The sequence below is a fragment of the Caretta caretta genome, chromosome 8, assembly GCF_965140235.1.
Source record: "Caretta caretta isolate rCarCar2 chromosome 8, rCarCar1.hap1, whole genome shotgun sequence".
Taxonomy (NCBI): domain Eukaryota; kingdom Metazoa; phylum Chordata; order Testudines; family Cheloniidae; genus Caretta; species Caretta caretta.
This window is the reverse complement of record NC_134213.1, coordinates 29,470,599-29,487,873: the sequence shown is the minus strand read 5'-3', so window position 1 is coordinate 29,487,873 and position 17,275 is coordinate 29,470,599. Positions and strand designations below refer to the sequence as shown.

Genomic DNA, 17,275 nt, shown 5'->3' with positions numbered 1-17,275 from the left:
TCCATTGGCACAGACCCCTGTACCCCCAAGAAACTTACACAAAGCTATGTAAAGGACGATCATTTAACAAACAAGACGGATGTACAGAGATTTTATATATATATATATATATATATATATATATATATAGATATAGATATATATATATAGAGAGAGAGAGAGAGAGAGAGAGCGAGCATACAAACAACTATGTTAAAAGAAAATTATTAATGTTGCGAAGTCAAGCACTCAGAAATCAGGAAATGCCAGATTTGAGGTCAGACTCCATGTGCATTTACATATGATACAAATTTCAATTACATAATGACTGGGGCTGTCAAGCGAGTAAAAAAATTAACTGTGATTAATCACGCAGTTAATAATAGAATACCATTTATTTAAATATTTTTGGATGTTTTCTACACTTTCAAATATATTGATTACAATTACAACACAGAACACAAAGTGTAGAATGCTCACTTTATATTGATTTTTGATTACAAATATTTGCACTATAAAACAAAAGAAATAGTATTTTTCAATTCATCTAATACAAGTACTGTAGTGCAATCTCTATCATGAAAGTTGAACTTACAAATGTAGAATTACGTACAAAAAAACCCGCATTCAAAAAACAATACAATGTAAAACTTTAGGGCCTACAAATCTACTCAGTCTGACTTCTTGTTCAGCCAATCGCTAAGACAAACAAGTTTATTTACATTTACGGGTGATAATGCTGCTCACTTCTTAATTACAATGTCACCTGAGAGCGCGAACAGGCATTGTAGATGGCGTCGCAAGATACTTACGTGCCAGATGCACTAAAGATTCATATGTCCCTCAGTGCTTCAACCACCATTACAGAGGACATGTATTCATGCTCATGACGGGTTCTGCTCGATAACGATCCAAAGAAGTGTGGACTGACGCATGTACATTTTCATCATCTGAGTCAGATGCCACCAGCAGAAGGTTGGTTTTCTTTTTTGTGGTTTGGGTTCTGTAGTTTCTGCATCAGTGTGTTACTCTTTTAAGACTTCTGAAAGCATGCTCCACATCTCATCCCTCTCAGATTTTAGAAAGCACTTCAGATTCTTAAATCTTGGGTCTAGTGCTGTAGCTATCTTTAGAAATTTCACATTCGTATCTTTGCATTTTGTCAAATCTGCAGTAAAAGTGTTCTTAAAATGAACATGTGCTGGATCATCATCTTAGGCTGCTATAACATGAAAAATATGGCAGAATGTGGGTAAAACAGAACAGGAGACATACAATTCTCCCCCAAGGAGTTCAGTCACAAATTTAATTAACGCATTTTTTTTAACGAGTGTCATCGGCATGGAAGCATGTCCTCTGGAACAATGGCTGAAGCATGAAGGGCATATGAATCTTTAGCGCATCTGGCACGTAAATATCTTGCGACAACAGCTACAACAGTGCCATGCGAATGCCTGTTCTCACTTTCAGGTTACATGGTAATTAAGAAGTGGGCAGCATCTCCCGTAAATGTAAACAAACTTGTTTGTCTTAGCGATTGGCTGAACAAGTAGAACTGAGTACACTTGTAGGCTCTAAAGTTTTACATTTTTAAAGTTTTACATTGTTTTGTTTTTGAGTGAAGTTATGTAACAAAAAAACCCACTACATTTGTAAGTTGCACTTTCATGATAAAGAGATTGCACTACAGTATTTGTATGAGGTGAATTGAAAAATATGATTTCTTTTATCATTTTTACAGTGCAAATATTTGTAATAAAAAATAATATAAAGTGAATACTGTACATTTTATATTCTGCGTGATAATTTGCTGCCACTTGACCTGAGTAACTGACAGCGATAGTATGCTGTCGTCTTCTATGTGGACCGCATGAGAAGGGGATGAGACATACACTTTGCCCACGGTCTGCACAGATATTTGCTGACAAAAAAGGAATAGGGAGATTCAGGAATCACAGGCTTCATTCCAGGCTCTGAAGGGAGAGTACTCGAGTGGGCACAGGTTCTTCTGTCCGTTCCTCCCAAGCTTGACCCCTTCTTCTCCCTCTTCTGTCTCTTTCCCACCCATGTTCCCATGTCCCATTCCCCTTAACAACCCAGTCTCCACTCCTCAGGCTTTTCGTCCACGTCTCCTTGCCAAGTCAGTCCTAGTCTCCCCCTCTGCCATAACAGCTGCAACCCTGAAGTGCCCACTATTAAAATAGTAATAACTTGTGTATTTGTAGTTGGAATGTTTGTTAAAAGCTTCATTATAAGCTCAGTAAGAAAGTACGTGCTTACCAAGCAAAATCAGAGTCAGAACCATTCATCAGCACTTGCTGTTGCACTGAAAGCAGTACTGAAACTTTAATGAAAGTTTACTAGCACACCTTTTTCCTGATTTCAATAGCCGGTGGTTGAACTCCATTCACCAGTAAACTGCTCAGTTGTTTGGACACAAAATCCTTTCTCAAGTGGACGTTAATAAAACCTTTAGAGGAAAAACAATGGTTGTTGGTGCTATCCTTGAAAGCCATTTAATTGTGTTTCGTACCAAAGTTCACAATTCCCTAGATACAAGGAAAACACAGTATTTAAAACTAACTTCAGAACATCTTAATAAACTTTTTGTTTCTATAACAGGAAAAAACACATGATCACTCTCTGAAAAAATGATAGTTAATTTACCAGGTTATGAGAGACTGTTTTCCACAAACAAATCGCTATTAAGCAAAGATGTCTAAACTATACGTATCAAATGCTACAAGATCTGCTAAGTACATAACCTGCTTTGGGGTTTTTGTAATCAAGAGTGAACCCAAGAGTGAAATATTTGACAAAAAGTGTATCTTGGGGTGTTTTGCAAACACATTTTGCAAACACTTATATACGTAAGTGACATTACACAAAGCTGTTCCAGTGAGTTATCCTGAAGGCACTTACGCACATGAGGCTATGTGCTATGTACAAGTGCCACCAATTACCATATATTTAAAACCACAGTGTCACATTTAGAAAAATTCAGACTCGCAGATTCACATATGGGCACTGCTTTGATTTTACTGAGCTGCGGGAAGAAAATTCACCCACTGATTCTAATGCAAGTTCTATTAAGCAGATTTTCTGCTGCTAAATTAATCAGGCAAAACTGAATGTAATTCATATTTTAATTCTATTTATAATGCTAAAAAATAATCAAACTAGATTTTGTCTCCTTTATTGCCACTTGGTAGAATAGCTGCAACATCAAATTTAAATGTTGGGAAGGTACAACAATAGAGTGACCATACCAGGACCAGCGATTTCAACCTTCTCAATGTATTTGTTGTCAGGAATGTTTCTGGAAATGTTATCAGCAATTTCTCTTGGGCTCACTTTCTGTTCGTTGGTTTTGGAAAGCATCTGAAATGTAACGAGAGGATTCAGTACAGTCTAATCCTGGGGGAATCTGATGGAAAATAAAATATAACCTGAGTTGATACTACACTGACAAGACCCACTAAATTCCTCTCTTCTAATAAACTCTGTGGAATATTAAGAACTTAGTTCTGTAAGCATGTCACACATGGCATTCCCATGGGAGTTAATAGGAGTGCTACACACAAAGCCCTGACAAGATCTGGTCCTAAAACGTGAGGAATTTGGTACCACCTTAAGATGTCCTGATGATACTACAGTTTATAACAGAAAAGTGCAAAGAAAAATATAACTGCAATATATATAACTAGCTAGTTTCAAATACTGTCTTTGCTCATCATGTGCAACAGAGGTCTAAATATATCCTGCTTTTACACTGCTCGAAACTGGGTTTCCAGGCCTCACTAGTATATCTAAAGTGTTGATTTGCATATGCTATGTGAACCCCCAGAAAATCTGCATGGTTGCTTTTGAAAATCCCACTAAGCACTAATCATCATCATGGCAAATCTCAAAGAAACGTGGCCTTCTTGCAAATCAAGAGCCACTCGGATTGATCTCTGGCAAGGTGCTTAAACTGAATATACAATCAGACTACTTTATGTCTATCACTGGCAATCTCGTTGTGCCATCAAAACTTTTGGCATCCATATGATCACTGGCACGCACACTTTGGAATTCACTGATCTTCCATTCTTATATATCCATACCAAGAAAGCTGTTGAAACTGAATCAGTGCTGGAGGCGACAGTTGTTGAGTTTGGCTTTGATTATTCTTGTTTTTGATCTTGTCCTCTCACTGTACACAGAGCAGCTGACAGAGATGCCACTGAGGCAAAAATGACCAATGAAACCTTGCAAAAGGGCCATTCTGGTAGCCTATGTGTAGGTGACAAATGTAAAACTGATGTCTGGAATAGTAAAACGTTGTCCAAAACACCTAAAGCCATCCACCTTGTCAATCAGTTGAAAACAAAATTGAGGATTATACATTTTTGTTCTGAGGTCGCCCCGATTAAGCACTCTGGCAATCTGGGCCTTTTCTAAGCTAGGTTTTTGTTTCAATCGAGTTAGCCAACCTAATCTGAAGCACCACTCAGCACCTAGTGAAAACCTTTCACATCATGCTAGCTGGTCTTGGCTGTAACCTAAGCTCCTTCCAGGTTACACCACAACCAGCTAGTGTGGTTTGAACTGTGCCTACACTAGGCGCGGAATGCTGTTTCAAATCATGTTCACTAACTGAATTTAAAACAAACAAAAAAAGCACCTTCTTTTCTAATTTAGTTACAACCCTGGGGTCAGCCAAAACCAGATCTGAAAATCCCCATAGTACCCAGCATCTGATGAGGGGCTCAGTTGGCTATTTGCACCTGCCCAAGCATTTAAAAAGTTGATGAGTGTGTGTAGAATTGCCCTTTTCTGCTTCTCCCATCACTCCTGCAAGCACAGAAAGGGAAAAGCAGCTTTAATATCACTTTTAAAAATATCAGTGACTAATTCCCCCACATCATGTCCAAATCCATTTTGGGGGATTTTCTATCCATTCAAGTGCACGTGAGGTCACTGTACTGCCCTAGCAGGCCCTGGGTGAAAACAAAAGGGACCTAAAGTGTTTTGAGTGACTTTGGCTGGAGTGAAGGGGAGTGATATTTAGAAACAGGGAGGGCAGCCATGCCTGGTGTGTACAGCATCATACAGCAGTGACTCTGAAAATCCCACCAGCTGGATGCCCAGTTTTGAAAGCAAATTTTTAAAAAGTAAGCACTGTCCACACTGTCCCATACAATTTTCCCTTGTTGTCCAAAAACTGGGCATATCAGTCCTCTGTAGAGCGCCAAAACTTCATACAAATCTTCAAAATTTACTTTACAAAATGTAACGAAGATCAGATTTTAAAACAAACATTCCCCTGCCCAATTTTTAACTCACACATTACAACAGTGTGCTAACAGTGTGCAAGTGTCTGAGAGCTAAAATGTGACACTGACTAGGAAAAAACCAAAAGTGAGAAGAATCATATGAAAAATAACTCTTCAATATAAACAGGGATGGGCAAATCAGAATTTTAAAATGTTTAGTTTTTATAATCAAACGTGTTATTTTTACCAAAGTGAAGGAAATGTATTGGTTTTATTTTTATTATGATTTTTAATCTGACAGTGTATCTTTAAAACTATTACCTCAGAGAAATAACTACATAAGACTGAGCTGGGCTGCCATTAAGTATTGCAAATGACGTTCTGATATGTGAATCACAATCAGGCAGATCTGTTGCCTTGCATTAGGACTACTATAAGGAGAACAGTGCAATTAAATATCCATGAGCTTAGCAAATTTGTTGTAAAATAGCATTTCCTTCCATTAAACTTAATACAGGGTGGGGCAGAGGAAGAACACAAGTTCCCAAGTCCCCTGACTCTTTGAATCTTACAAGTTACCCTTTAAGAGGGCCCTGATATTTAAAATTGCATTGAGGACCTGAAATTCTGTGAGATAAATCAATTCACTGAACAAACTATGCATTCACGCTGCATGAAATCTGACATAAAAGTGTGTTTCATGGAATTTGATTTTCTTCTGTCATTCTGTGGTGTTTTCAAACATCTATCACCTTGTGAGGTAAGCACCATTTCACACCAAGGCCACAGGCTCTATTATTTTCTCAGTGATTTGGATTCCAGACTCTTGGATGTTTATATTGTTACCATCCAGTCCACCATGAAATGTTACAGCTTAACAAGTTTCAGTTTCAGATATAATGCGGCACTATATGATTCATTTGATCCTACCATCAACACAACATAGCCCGAGTGAAGCTTGATAATAGGCAAGGAAAAAATCCTCTCTTTTCAGCAGCAATAACTTTAATCAACCGCTCAACAAGGGAAAAGCTGCCAAAACAGGGGAAATAAATGTTGAGCCAACAATTACAGGTGATGGTATCCAAGTCTTTATGAAGGCAATAACCCACATATCTGTTTCGCTAGCAGTGCTTTTGGCTGAACCCCAGTTACAATATACTAATTAGCTCCCAGTAAGACAAAACACATTTGTGATGGCTGTTTCCGCATTGGCAGGTCAAACGGAGAGGCTGTTGGCTGGCATGTATCAGTGCTGCCCAGGGGTCAGAATCATTCCTGCTACCACACAGCAGCAGTGTACAGATTTCGGTCTCTTTTGAATGCTAGGTCATGTGACTCCCAAGAACTGCAAGGTGCACGTTATAACAAGGGAGCTTAACTGGAGTTGGAATCATGCTCCTGGGGGTGGGGGAAGAAAGGCCACATGGCCTTTACAATTCCATAGTGCCCAGCACACTGTTAGTCCTGTATGAACAACAGAGAGTCCTAGAGCCATGTGTAAGGAAAGAACGAAGCCTGTATCAAAGTCCAATACAGCTAGCCTTAAGGCATCAGTTCCTCTGACAGTCTGGGACTTGAGAAACTATATAAATGACCCTCAAATGCAAGTACGCATTTGGGCATCAAGTAATGAAAACAAAGTAGACACAGAGAAGACAGTACTGTATGAGAATCCTAACAATGACTTAATTGGGGTAAAGTGGCGGTCAAGAGATATTAAAATAAAGGCAATACTCTGAAAGTTTGTATCTGTGCAGTCATCCAAGGACCTGTTACGCTAAGAGACAGGCAGATCTTTCGGCGGAGGCTGTCATAATATGCTAATGAGATCTAAGGAAGACAACACACATTTGTGAGGGCTGTTTCTGCATTGGCAGTTCAAACCAAGAGGCTGCTGTCTGGCACGTATCAATGCTGCCCAGGAGTGAAACCCCATGAGACAGGCAGTTTGCATAGCAGCTGTATATAACAACCCCTGTAGGTATGCCATGGGGAGACAAGCATTTTGCTTATTACAACAAGGGCTCTGAAATAAAGAGATATATGTTTAATAAATTAATAAACCCTTATTAATGAAAAAACTCATAAAACAGGAAAGCTACTTATGTTGAGAATTATAGTATGGAAGACGTACGTTTATAAAGCGACAAAGACATGAATACATTGGAAGTTTGGATAGTTTCACAGCTAGACTGAAATTCACTATCCGTTAGTTCACAATGCACCTAAGTTACTCATTTTTCCCCAGAGCCTAATTTTGCTTCCTCATTATAACCCAACCCCTTCCGACTCTTCATTTGCTTCCTCTTTTATTTTGCTCCCCAGTAGCCAAAGTACACTCTGAAAAGGGCAACACTAAAACCATCAAGGAACCCTAAGAATATTTTAACCAGGTGCCAAAGAATTTACACACACACATGCACACACACACTCAACAGCAATGCCTGTTATTAAAGTTGCCAAACAATTTCCATTATAATCCCGAGATATCAGTAGCCTACAACGTCGACAAATTAAGTTTTGAGGCTGAAATTTTCCATGAATGATGTCTGCCTGAGGAGAAAGTTTGGTCAAAACAGGTCAGCCACTCTGAGACCAAAGTCAATGAAAAATTGATAGTTTTGGCTAGGATAGGATAGTTCTGACCATTTTTAAAAAAACAGCTCCAGCACTGCAGTGATATGGAGTAGGAACTTGAAATTGGCAGGGGGATAACCAAACATTAAGAAAGGTACCTTACCTTGTCTGCATGTATCTGTAGACTATGTAAAATAAATAGATGATATAAAAACTAATACAGATTTTTTTGGGGGTGGGAGGCGGAACAGATCAAAGCTAGTCCAAAAGACAATGCTCTCAGATTCTCCAGAGCTTTTGTGACAAGCTGATATTTATGAGAGAAGTCAGTTTTCTTGATTCTTTGGACAAAAGACTTGATTCCATTTTTCTTTTCTTTTTATGAGACATTGCTGATCTCATTTGATTTTATCAGAACTGCTTCCTTTTTGCTCAGATCTGAAATAGCTTTTAAAAATCAGACTGATCTTAAAAATGTGTTCTCCAGAAATTATAGAATCCAGACATTCCTCCTCTTGGGAAATGGGGGGAAAAAAAAACAACTGCAATATATATAACTAGCTAGTTTCAAATATTATCTTTGCTCATCATGCGCACCAGAGGTCTAAATATATCCTGTTTTTACGCTGCTCGAAACTGGCTTTCCAGGCCTCACTAGCATATCTAAAGTGTTGATTTGCATATGCTATGTGAACCCCCAGAAAATCTGTATGGTTGCTGCACTAATCAAACACACTCTTAAGAGGCAGCAATCCGGATTTATTCACTCTCTCATTTAAAAAACAAGGAACATTTCTAGGGCTCACCCAGAACCTACAAATTTGGCTGCAGCTTCACTAAAGAGCTAACCAGGCTCTTACTCAGGTTTTGTTCTTAGCCCAGCTTCTGTCCACAAACAAAAACCTCTGATCTGAATTTGGTGGTGCTTTCTACCTGAACTAGCAGGCTTGTCTGGGTGTATAGACTAAAGCCCAAGTACTGCTCTCACTTGGGCTGGTAATTTGCACATTTTGCAGTGAGCAGGAAGGCTGAGCCACTCATTGTCCTCCAACATCTTCCCACAATTCCCCCCATGTGCCCAGAAGGATGAGTTCTTCCACAATTCACTGGGAAAGAATCGAAGAGCCTTAATCTACTGCAGCATAAAGAACTTTGAGACATACCCCAGAAGTCCTAGTGACACAGCTGGGTAGTACAGCCCCAGCAAGGACGGAGTAACTCAAGAGTGGCTCTGCAGTGTGGCTGCTCACAACCGAGTTGGCTGACCCTCGTGCCCATCATTTGGGTTAACTTTGCAATGAAGACATACTCTAAAACAACTCCACGCCATGCATTATTACTTGACATCCTTCTCTCCTTTATTATCCTACATCTCTCATAAAGCATTACTGGCTCTCCCTTCCTGCAGTTATTTTTTTCCTCTTTTTTCACCGCCCACCCTCAACTTTCTTGGAATAACTTTGCTGAACAATGGTTAATATTACTGTTTTCTCACAGGTAGTTTGCAGAGCACACAACAGCAAACTATATAGTACATTTTGCTGCATGTTATCCTTTGTTGGTGGTGTGCAGCTCAGGCAATGCATAATTTTGGGGCATACTAAGCCTGACATCAATGACTTATGTTACATTCATTAAATAAGGTGCTAAAAGTACTGCATTTGTGCATGAGACCACATGGCCCAGTTATAGCAGAATCCTGTTTATCTGGTCTAATTGGGACAATGATCAAAACTCTGGAGAAACTGGAGAATGAGAAAAAGGGGTGCTACAGTGCCATCTAGTGGCCACAGGATAGATCGCCTGCTTCTGGCCCTGCAGTCCTGGTTGTTCTGTAACTGTGGAAAACCAGTAAAGCATTGGTCCCCAACCTTTCTGTGGCAATAGCACATTCCTATTCCCAAAAGGCTGTGGCGGGCGCCAAACACAGCGCCGAGAAGCGGCAACGGAAAGAAGCCTCGCTGCCGAAATGCCGCCGAGAAACAGCAACGCTTCTCAGCAGCATTTCGGCAGGTGGTTCTCTGGCGGCCACACTCGGCGGCAGCATTTTGGTGGCGCGGTGTCCTGCGGGCGCACACAACTGTCCCGGCGGGCACCACTGCGCACGCGGGCACTGCGCTGTGGACCCCTGCAGTAAAGGAAGGGTCAGATAAATGGGGTTCTGCTAGGGTGACCAGATGTCCCAATTTTATAGGGACAGTCCCGATTTTTGGGTCTTTTTCTTATATTGGCTCCTATTACCCTCCCGATCCCCTGTCCCGATTTTTCAGACTTGCTGTCTGGCCACCCTAGGTTCTGCTGTTGTCTGGCTGTGGTTCTACTGTTGTCTGATTAATACAACTAGAAGTCATTGTACAACATTATAGTAAGTGTGTGTTTAGGGTGAGGAGAAATAGTGGATTATTTTATGGGAACAAGTGTAAAGCATTTATGGCAATAAAATAATTAAGCCAGAGGTTCAAGCCTCTTTAACTTGCAATTGAAAAGTACTTGAAATGTTAAAAGAGCAACACATACTCTCTTGAATGCACGAACACTGCCCCTTACCTAGCTACAAAAACCTAGACTTCAGAGGTAGTTAAGCTAGCCTTGATGGTCTTCAGAATCCTTTTATTCTTGCACTATTCATCAGAACAGAAGTCTAAGGGCCTGTTCCTATTGCACCCAAAATTCCCCAAGCTCAATGTCATCACATAAGTGAAGACTGCAGGATCAGACTCTAAAACGTGTCTAATATAGAACCTGATATTGCTTTGGATATATCATTAGAGAGCTTCATACCCCACAGAAGTTCCATGCACCAAGAATTGTTTTTAAATAGAGTTACCTTTGTTATGCTCATAGCACTGTTACACTGGTAATCCCCAAATTTGGGCTGCTGACTTGGCGTGACTGCTAGTGGGGGGTTTTCTAAATCCGGATATGCAGCCTTGATGGCATCTCTGAAGATCTCCTGAATGCGGCTGTTGATATTAATCATGCTTTTCACGGACTTATTTCTCTCCTCTTGAAGACTCTGAAAAAAAAACAATGTCAAAACACTAAGGTTACAGTATTCTAGAAGAAGTTACTTCACTCTCACTCTAAAGCTGCCCAGCAAACCCGAGCAGATCAGGCTGGGGCCTCTAGGTATTACTGAAATTCAAACTACGGAAAACGTCATGTGATAAAAGCATCACCACCAAAGAACTTGGCTTTCAGTTTCCACAGTACATAGTCTTTGGATGTACCCTACAGTTAAACATTCTCAAGCAAGCGCTACAAATTTTATTTCAGGAACTTCTTACTGACAATGGTCGGGCTTAATACTGCCTCTGTTCCCACTGAAGTCAATTGGGAAAAGACTGGGCCTTTTCATACTGTATGCATTATGGGTGGTTCACGTGATGCATAGGAACTTGCCTGGATCCCTCTGCTTTGGCGTTAGTTTCACCCTATATACATATTTATTAAATAAATATCTCTTCTGAAATATGCCAATTATCTTTGTTGCTTTTACACAGCAACACCTTATTCCCTGTTTTTACTACTTTCTAGATTAAATAGTTTCTCCTACCATTCTCACTTTAACCTTCATTCCCAGATTTTTAGGACAGAACCCTACCCTTTGAAATTAACAGTGTTAATACTTTCACTGATTCAGATATAGCAAACCTTTTCATACTTTTATGTATGTGGCCATTAGGTGACCTCAGTAGGTTCTCAACTCTAACAGGAGTGCCCTACTCCAAGAATGCAGAAGAGATTATAGGGCATGCTTAACTGACTACAGGCAATTATACCAAAACGTTATCAAAAAGCCACACTGTCCAAAGAATTGTGAAAGAACAGAGCTCTATAATATACCATTTACAACTGTGGCACCAGAGTGCAGGGTGAACAAGTTGTTACCTAGCATTAGCTATAACAAAATAAAATCTCTTTGCCTGATGTGAAGGAAAGCATTTACCAATATGTACTCTATTTTTCCTCCCTCACCTTTTGAAGAACGTTTAGCCGGTACTTAAGCTTTGCGTTTTCGTCTCGCAATCCTTCCAAACTTGGAGATACTTCCAAGGAGCCAAAGTTCTTCAGTCGATCAATCTCTGCAGCCAAGATCTTGATCTCTTTTTCCTGGTAAATAAAATAAAATAATGTCAGCTGCTATGTTTGCATCTGAGGTAACTCTTGGAGTAGATTGCAACAGAACTTTGATTGTTAGCTCATTTCTTTAAGACATAGCCCAAAAGGAAATCACTAACAAAGCCGAACACTGCTACAAAAGAGTAATTAGCAACTATTAGCACACGTTTCTTTTGACAGACTCCGACACTGAGTCTGTCATGTTGATAATGAAAATTCATAGTAATTATAGGTCTTGATCTCCCACACACTTAAACACGAGAGCAACTGTGCTCGCATGAGTAGTCCTATTAGCTTCAAAGACAGTACTGGGGCTTTAATAGGACTCCTCAAAGGGGAAAGCATCTGCAGGGTCAGCTCATCATTTTTTTTTTTTAAAAGGTCTAATATTTTTGTAGATGAAAAAAGTACCTTACAAAACCACTCCTGTACAAAGGAAAAATAGCCCTTTAAGTAAAGTCTGAACAATAAGGCTATATTCAGTGCAGTAAGCCATTCTCCTCTGTCAACTGAGAGCTGGGAGGGCTACAGCTAAAGCTAAGTAGCTCCAAAGTTATAGCCCCGCCCACCCACTCCTTTCTTTTTGAAAGGAAAAAAAAAGCACACAGATACCATTCTGATTTTATTAACAGTCCCCCTCAGGCTGACAGTCTTCACACTCAGTTTCATCAGACCAAACGCAGGGTCACATTTTCCTCTGAGGATAAATCCACATTGGGCGCTATAAGTCCAAGCCTCGAGAAGTTTGAGGTATGTCTACAATGGAACTAGACATCCGTGGGTGGCCAGTGCCAGCTGACTCAGGTATTTAGGGGTCAGGCTAAAGGGCTATTTCACTGCAGTGTAGATGTTGCCGTTTAGGCAGCAGTCCGAGTTCGGGGACCCTCCCGCCTTGCAGGGTCCTAGAGCCTAGGCGCTGGCCCGAGCCCGAATGTTTATACTGCAATTAAATCACCTCTTAGCCTGAGCCTGCTGTGGGTTGTTAATTGCAGTGTAGACATACCCTTTGACTCACTGACTGCAAGGGGGGGAGAGACAATGGTCTCACACACAAGAGAATAGGCTACAGCTTTTCGGGGAGTAGATCCACGGGGAACAGTGAAGCCATCTCTGCAGATACCCTCACTCCCATCTGACTGCCTAACTGCTTCTCCTCTCTCGCAGCACAGTTCCTGATACTTCCCCCTTGATAAGGGGGAAAGACCCAGAGAATTCCCATCCATAGTAACTTGTGGGTGGCTGATCTCCAAGGAAGCATGCTCCAGAGATTGGTTGCTCCTTAGGTTTTCCCTCTCCCAGCTCCAGTCAGACCTCCCCTAAAGCCAAAAAGCCCCAACCCTGCAGAGCTAAAGCAAAGGGGCCTCCATGGGAGACAACGTGGAATGGAGCTTCCGTTCACCTTTCCATTTGCTTCTCTCTACAGTGCAGAGCAAAGAGGTACATTTAATGGGCAATTTTATCCTACCAAAGTTTGAAGCCATAGAAGTCAATGAGAATAGAAACATTTGCATTGCAAGAGCACCACAGCTCAGCTTCATTAATAATTTGTCCTCATGTTCCTTTTTATTTGTAACAAATGAACAATTTGGGTCTTTAAAACTTTTGGCATTATATTTTCCTAGTATTTCAAGATGAGCAGCATCTTCTAAGAATTCCAGTATTGTCTACCTCAAGCAAATCATGAGTCAGGCCACAAACCCCACCCCAGCCCCCCCAATGAGATTGGCGTAAAAAATTACATTTATTTAAAAATAATAAACGTGGGGTTCTTTTTATCTGCTTTCTGAGCTCTTAGGTGAACATGCTTCACATTTTCAAATTTTTTTCTACAAGCATGAAGGCCAGAAACTTACTGAAGGCTGGGATTCTCATGCAGTCTCTTGAGATTCTAGGGTCTCTAAGAAAAATAACCTAATGTCATCATTAGACTCATGATAAAATTGCATTATAGGAATTCATGTGATCAGCCAGAGAGCAAACTATCTTTCCTGAGGTTTCCTTTATACACAGTATTCTACCATTTTAAAACTTTCCATATACAGGTGCTCCCTGATCCAGGTATTTAACTTTTGTTTTTTAAATAAATGCAAGTCAAGGACGAATTAATCAATGACCAATTCGCTCTAACAGAAAAAAAAACAAAAAAACGCCCCATACGCTAACTGGTGGACAGGATATTTCTCACCCTTCCTCTTATTTTTGTACTGTTCCAAACTAATTGCAGTTTGATATCATTTGGAGACACATTTTCAAATAGCTTCAGACTGAAATACAAGTTAAAGATCTTGCAAAATGAAAAGAGACAGAGATTTAATTGGTTTCAGAGTAGTAGCCATGTTAGTCTGTATCTGCAAAAAGAACAGGAGTACTTATGGCACCTTAGAGACTAAAAAATGTATTTGAGCATACTATCAATTCTCTATTTTCCATCTGAAATTCATACCATCAAACCTGGGTGCACAAGTACACTCATGCAAAGGCTTAACAAATCAGCTCACTTTTATCTGTGACTTCTCTTTCATACTATCTCAGACTTTGGAAGAGCAAGAGTGGGAGATGGCATTATATGTGTAACCAAGAGAAAGAAAACCAGGAGAGGGAAGGAAAAAGCGCCATCTGTCTCACTGCTGCCGTGGTAAGGTAACCTTTCCCCTGGACTAAACACAACTTGTCAATAGAGGGTCATACCTGATGACCACCTCAGGAGAAGCTGTGATGAATGCATTAAGCCATGCTGCCATCTCCAAAGGCTCTTTGGTCAGCTGTGATTCACTCACTTGTGAATGCAAAATCTAAAGCTTTTTTTAACAAGATCAGTATTGCCCTTAAACTTAGTTGTTGATGTCTAAGATTCTCTTCTACAGATACAAGCCCCAAAAGCAACTACAAAGGAAGAGGGCAAATATCGTAGGAAATGAGGAGAGGTAGTGTCAGATGAAGTCAGACAGACACAGAATAATCAGAAAAAGAAAAGGAGTACTTGTGGCACCTTAGAGACTAACCAATTTATTTGAGCATGAGCTTTCGTGAGCTACAGCTCCGAGGAAGTGAGCTGTAGCTCACGAAAGTTCATGCTCAAATAAATTGGTTAGTCTCTAAGGTGCCACAAGTACTCCTTTTCTTTTTGCAAATACAGACTAACATGGCTGTTACTCTGAAACCTGTCAGAATAATCAGAGTTATATCCCGAATTTTTCGTCATGTGTCAGTCTGCATCATGGCCTGAAAAACATACTAGACACTTACAAGCCAGAGAACTAAATCACAGGTAGACAGAAAAGACAAAGTGTGTATATGCCAATGAATTCCAGAGGCCAACCTCCACATGGGATGATGAGTTTCTGGCAGAGTGTTCTCTGGACTTGATCACTCCTCTCAGCCTCTGGCTAGCAGACATCTGGAGACCTGAAGTACCTCCCACTCTAGCTCTTGAAAGGAGAAAGAGCTTTCTGCCTCTTCTCCCCTCCCCATAAATCTCTTGGCAACACGTCATCTGCACCTGAGAGAAAGATCAGCACTTGGCTCTTTCACCCAACCCACAGTGATTCCTCTGAAGCCAGCTATGGAGAGGAGGATATCCTCTACTTCACCCCTCCCCCAATCTCCATTTTTGGAAGGTCTTCTTCCTCAGAAGCAACAATCCCTGACTCTGCTGCTGGTCAGAGCTTTCCCAAGCAGCTGTGCATGAAAGTGACATGACTTTGGCCAGTTTCATAGGGATCTGAATATCAGCAGCCAATCTGACCACAGTCTCTCTTATTTCACACTGCCATTGCTTCACAAAATGAGCAGAGGCACTACCAGACTCAGGAAGACAAAGCAACATCCATTCACATTTGGAAGACTTTCTTCCTTACCATCTCTGACAAACTTTTCTTTATTTTAATTAATATGAAAGCTTAAATTGTGCAGAAATTGATGAGTTAGGCTTCCACATTCACTGGGAAAGGTTCATGGACCTACCTGGTATTCATCTGACCCCACTTCACAGTGATCTAACACTGGGCTGTCAGCCCAGATAGTAAACTTTGAATCAGAATTTTCTTTATGAGCAATGAAGAAGGCCTGACTGTGGTTGGTGTTTTACATTTTATGATTTATTTTTTACATCAGAGATGTCAAGAGTTTTAATGGCAGACCTCCTCAGTTTTATTGGAAGACTCATTTGAGGTCTCAGATGTAAGTGGTGGGACTTTTCTGAGACCTCCATGGAAGGGGACAGGCTATAGACTCCGTCAGAGACATAATTTCTTCCAAATGTTTAGTTAAGCAGATCTTACTATCAAACAAAATATAAAAATATAAAAAGATCTTCAAACACTCTTTCCCTTTCAGGAAATCTCTTGTTAAGTGTTGTCACAATCCTACTACATCTCCACCATCTTCGAGGGTAGACAAACTCTGAATTCTAATGGAGACAAAGCAGGAAAAAAAAACCTAAAAAAACTAAAACTTGTTGGCCTTCTGAGCACAACGCAAAGTAGCAAAACAAACCCATTTTTCCCCTTTGTAGATTACCTTTTTAAGCCAAAGTCATTATACTACTTAAGAATTGGACAAACACTTTTATTATGTGAAAGAGAAGGCTAACTTCACACATTGAGCTTTGATCCTGCAGTCAGGTTTCTGAAGATCCCTTCACCTATGGTGAGTTGCACTGAGTTGGGCCCAATGTTGCTCTTCTCTAAACTCTGGTGGGCAGCTTAGTTCTTTTATTTTTGTGCTTTTATGTTTGATGTCTACCTCTTCATTTTTTTCTATTTACCTCCCTCATCCCATCTGTTTGTTTCTTTCTTTGCCTTCCTGTGCATGTTTTTGCCTCTGACCTTTTCCTGCCTTCATTTTATTGCTCTCTTCAGCAATCACGCTTTATATGCACTTTGCTTGTCGAATACCAACAAGATTTATTATATGTGACTAATCTTTCCTTCTGAAGGTGAAAACCATGTACAGCAATTCTGAGGTAACACAATAGTTAGGGGGCTACCCTTGTAAGAAGAGACAAGGAAAGTACAGCAAAGTGGACCTGGAAGCAGGGTGTTTTGTGAATGGCCAACAATGCATGGCAGATCTCTCTCTGAGATTTTGACACGTATGCTGAAATAATTAAGGGCTTTCCTACACACAAATGTTGTACTGCTTTAACTAAACCAGTATAGCTAAAGTGGTACAATCCCCCTAGCATGAATGCAGTTATACCAGCAGAACTGCATTCACATCAGGGGTTGTACCAGCATAACTGTATCAATTTTTTTTAAAAAAGCAAACCCTAACCAACATAGTTATACTGATACAAAAACTGTGTGCAGAGAAGACCCTGGAGCACTATCAGAATC

At 40.3% G+C, this 17,275-nt stretch overlaps 1 protein-coding gene across 1 annotated transcript in view; it reads right to left on the bottom strand.

The window, feature by feature from the left end:
* RARS1 (arginyl-tRNA synthetase 1) overlaps window positions 1-17,275 on the bottom strand; it is a 30,142-nt gene that overhangs the window by 11,954 nt on the left and 913 nt on the right. Inside the window, exons 2-5 of the mRNA XM_048860199.2 lie at window positions 11,796-11,930; window positions 10,645-10,833; window positions 3,249-3,360; window positions 2,349-2,449 (exon numbers count right to left, since the gene is read on the bottom strand). Coding sequence (XP_048716156.1) covers window positions 2,349-2,449; window positions 3,249-3,360; window positions 10,645-10,833; window positions 11,796-11,930 — 537 coding nt within the window. The remainder of the gene's footprint in view (window positions 1-2,348; window positions 2,450-3,248; window positions 3,361-10,644; window positions 10,834-11,795; window positions 11,931-17,275) is intronic.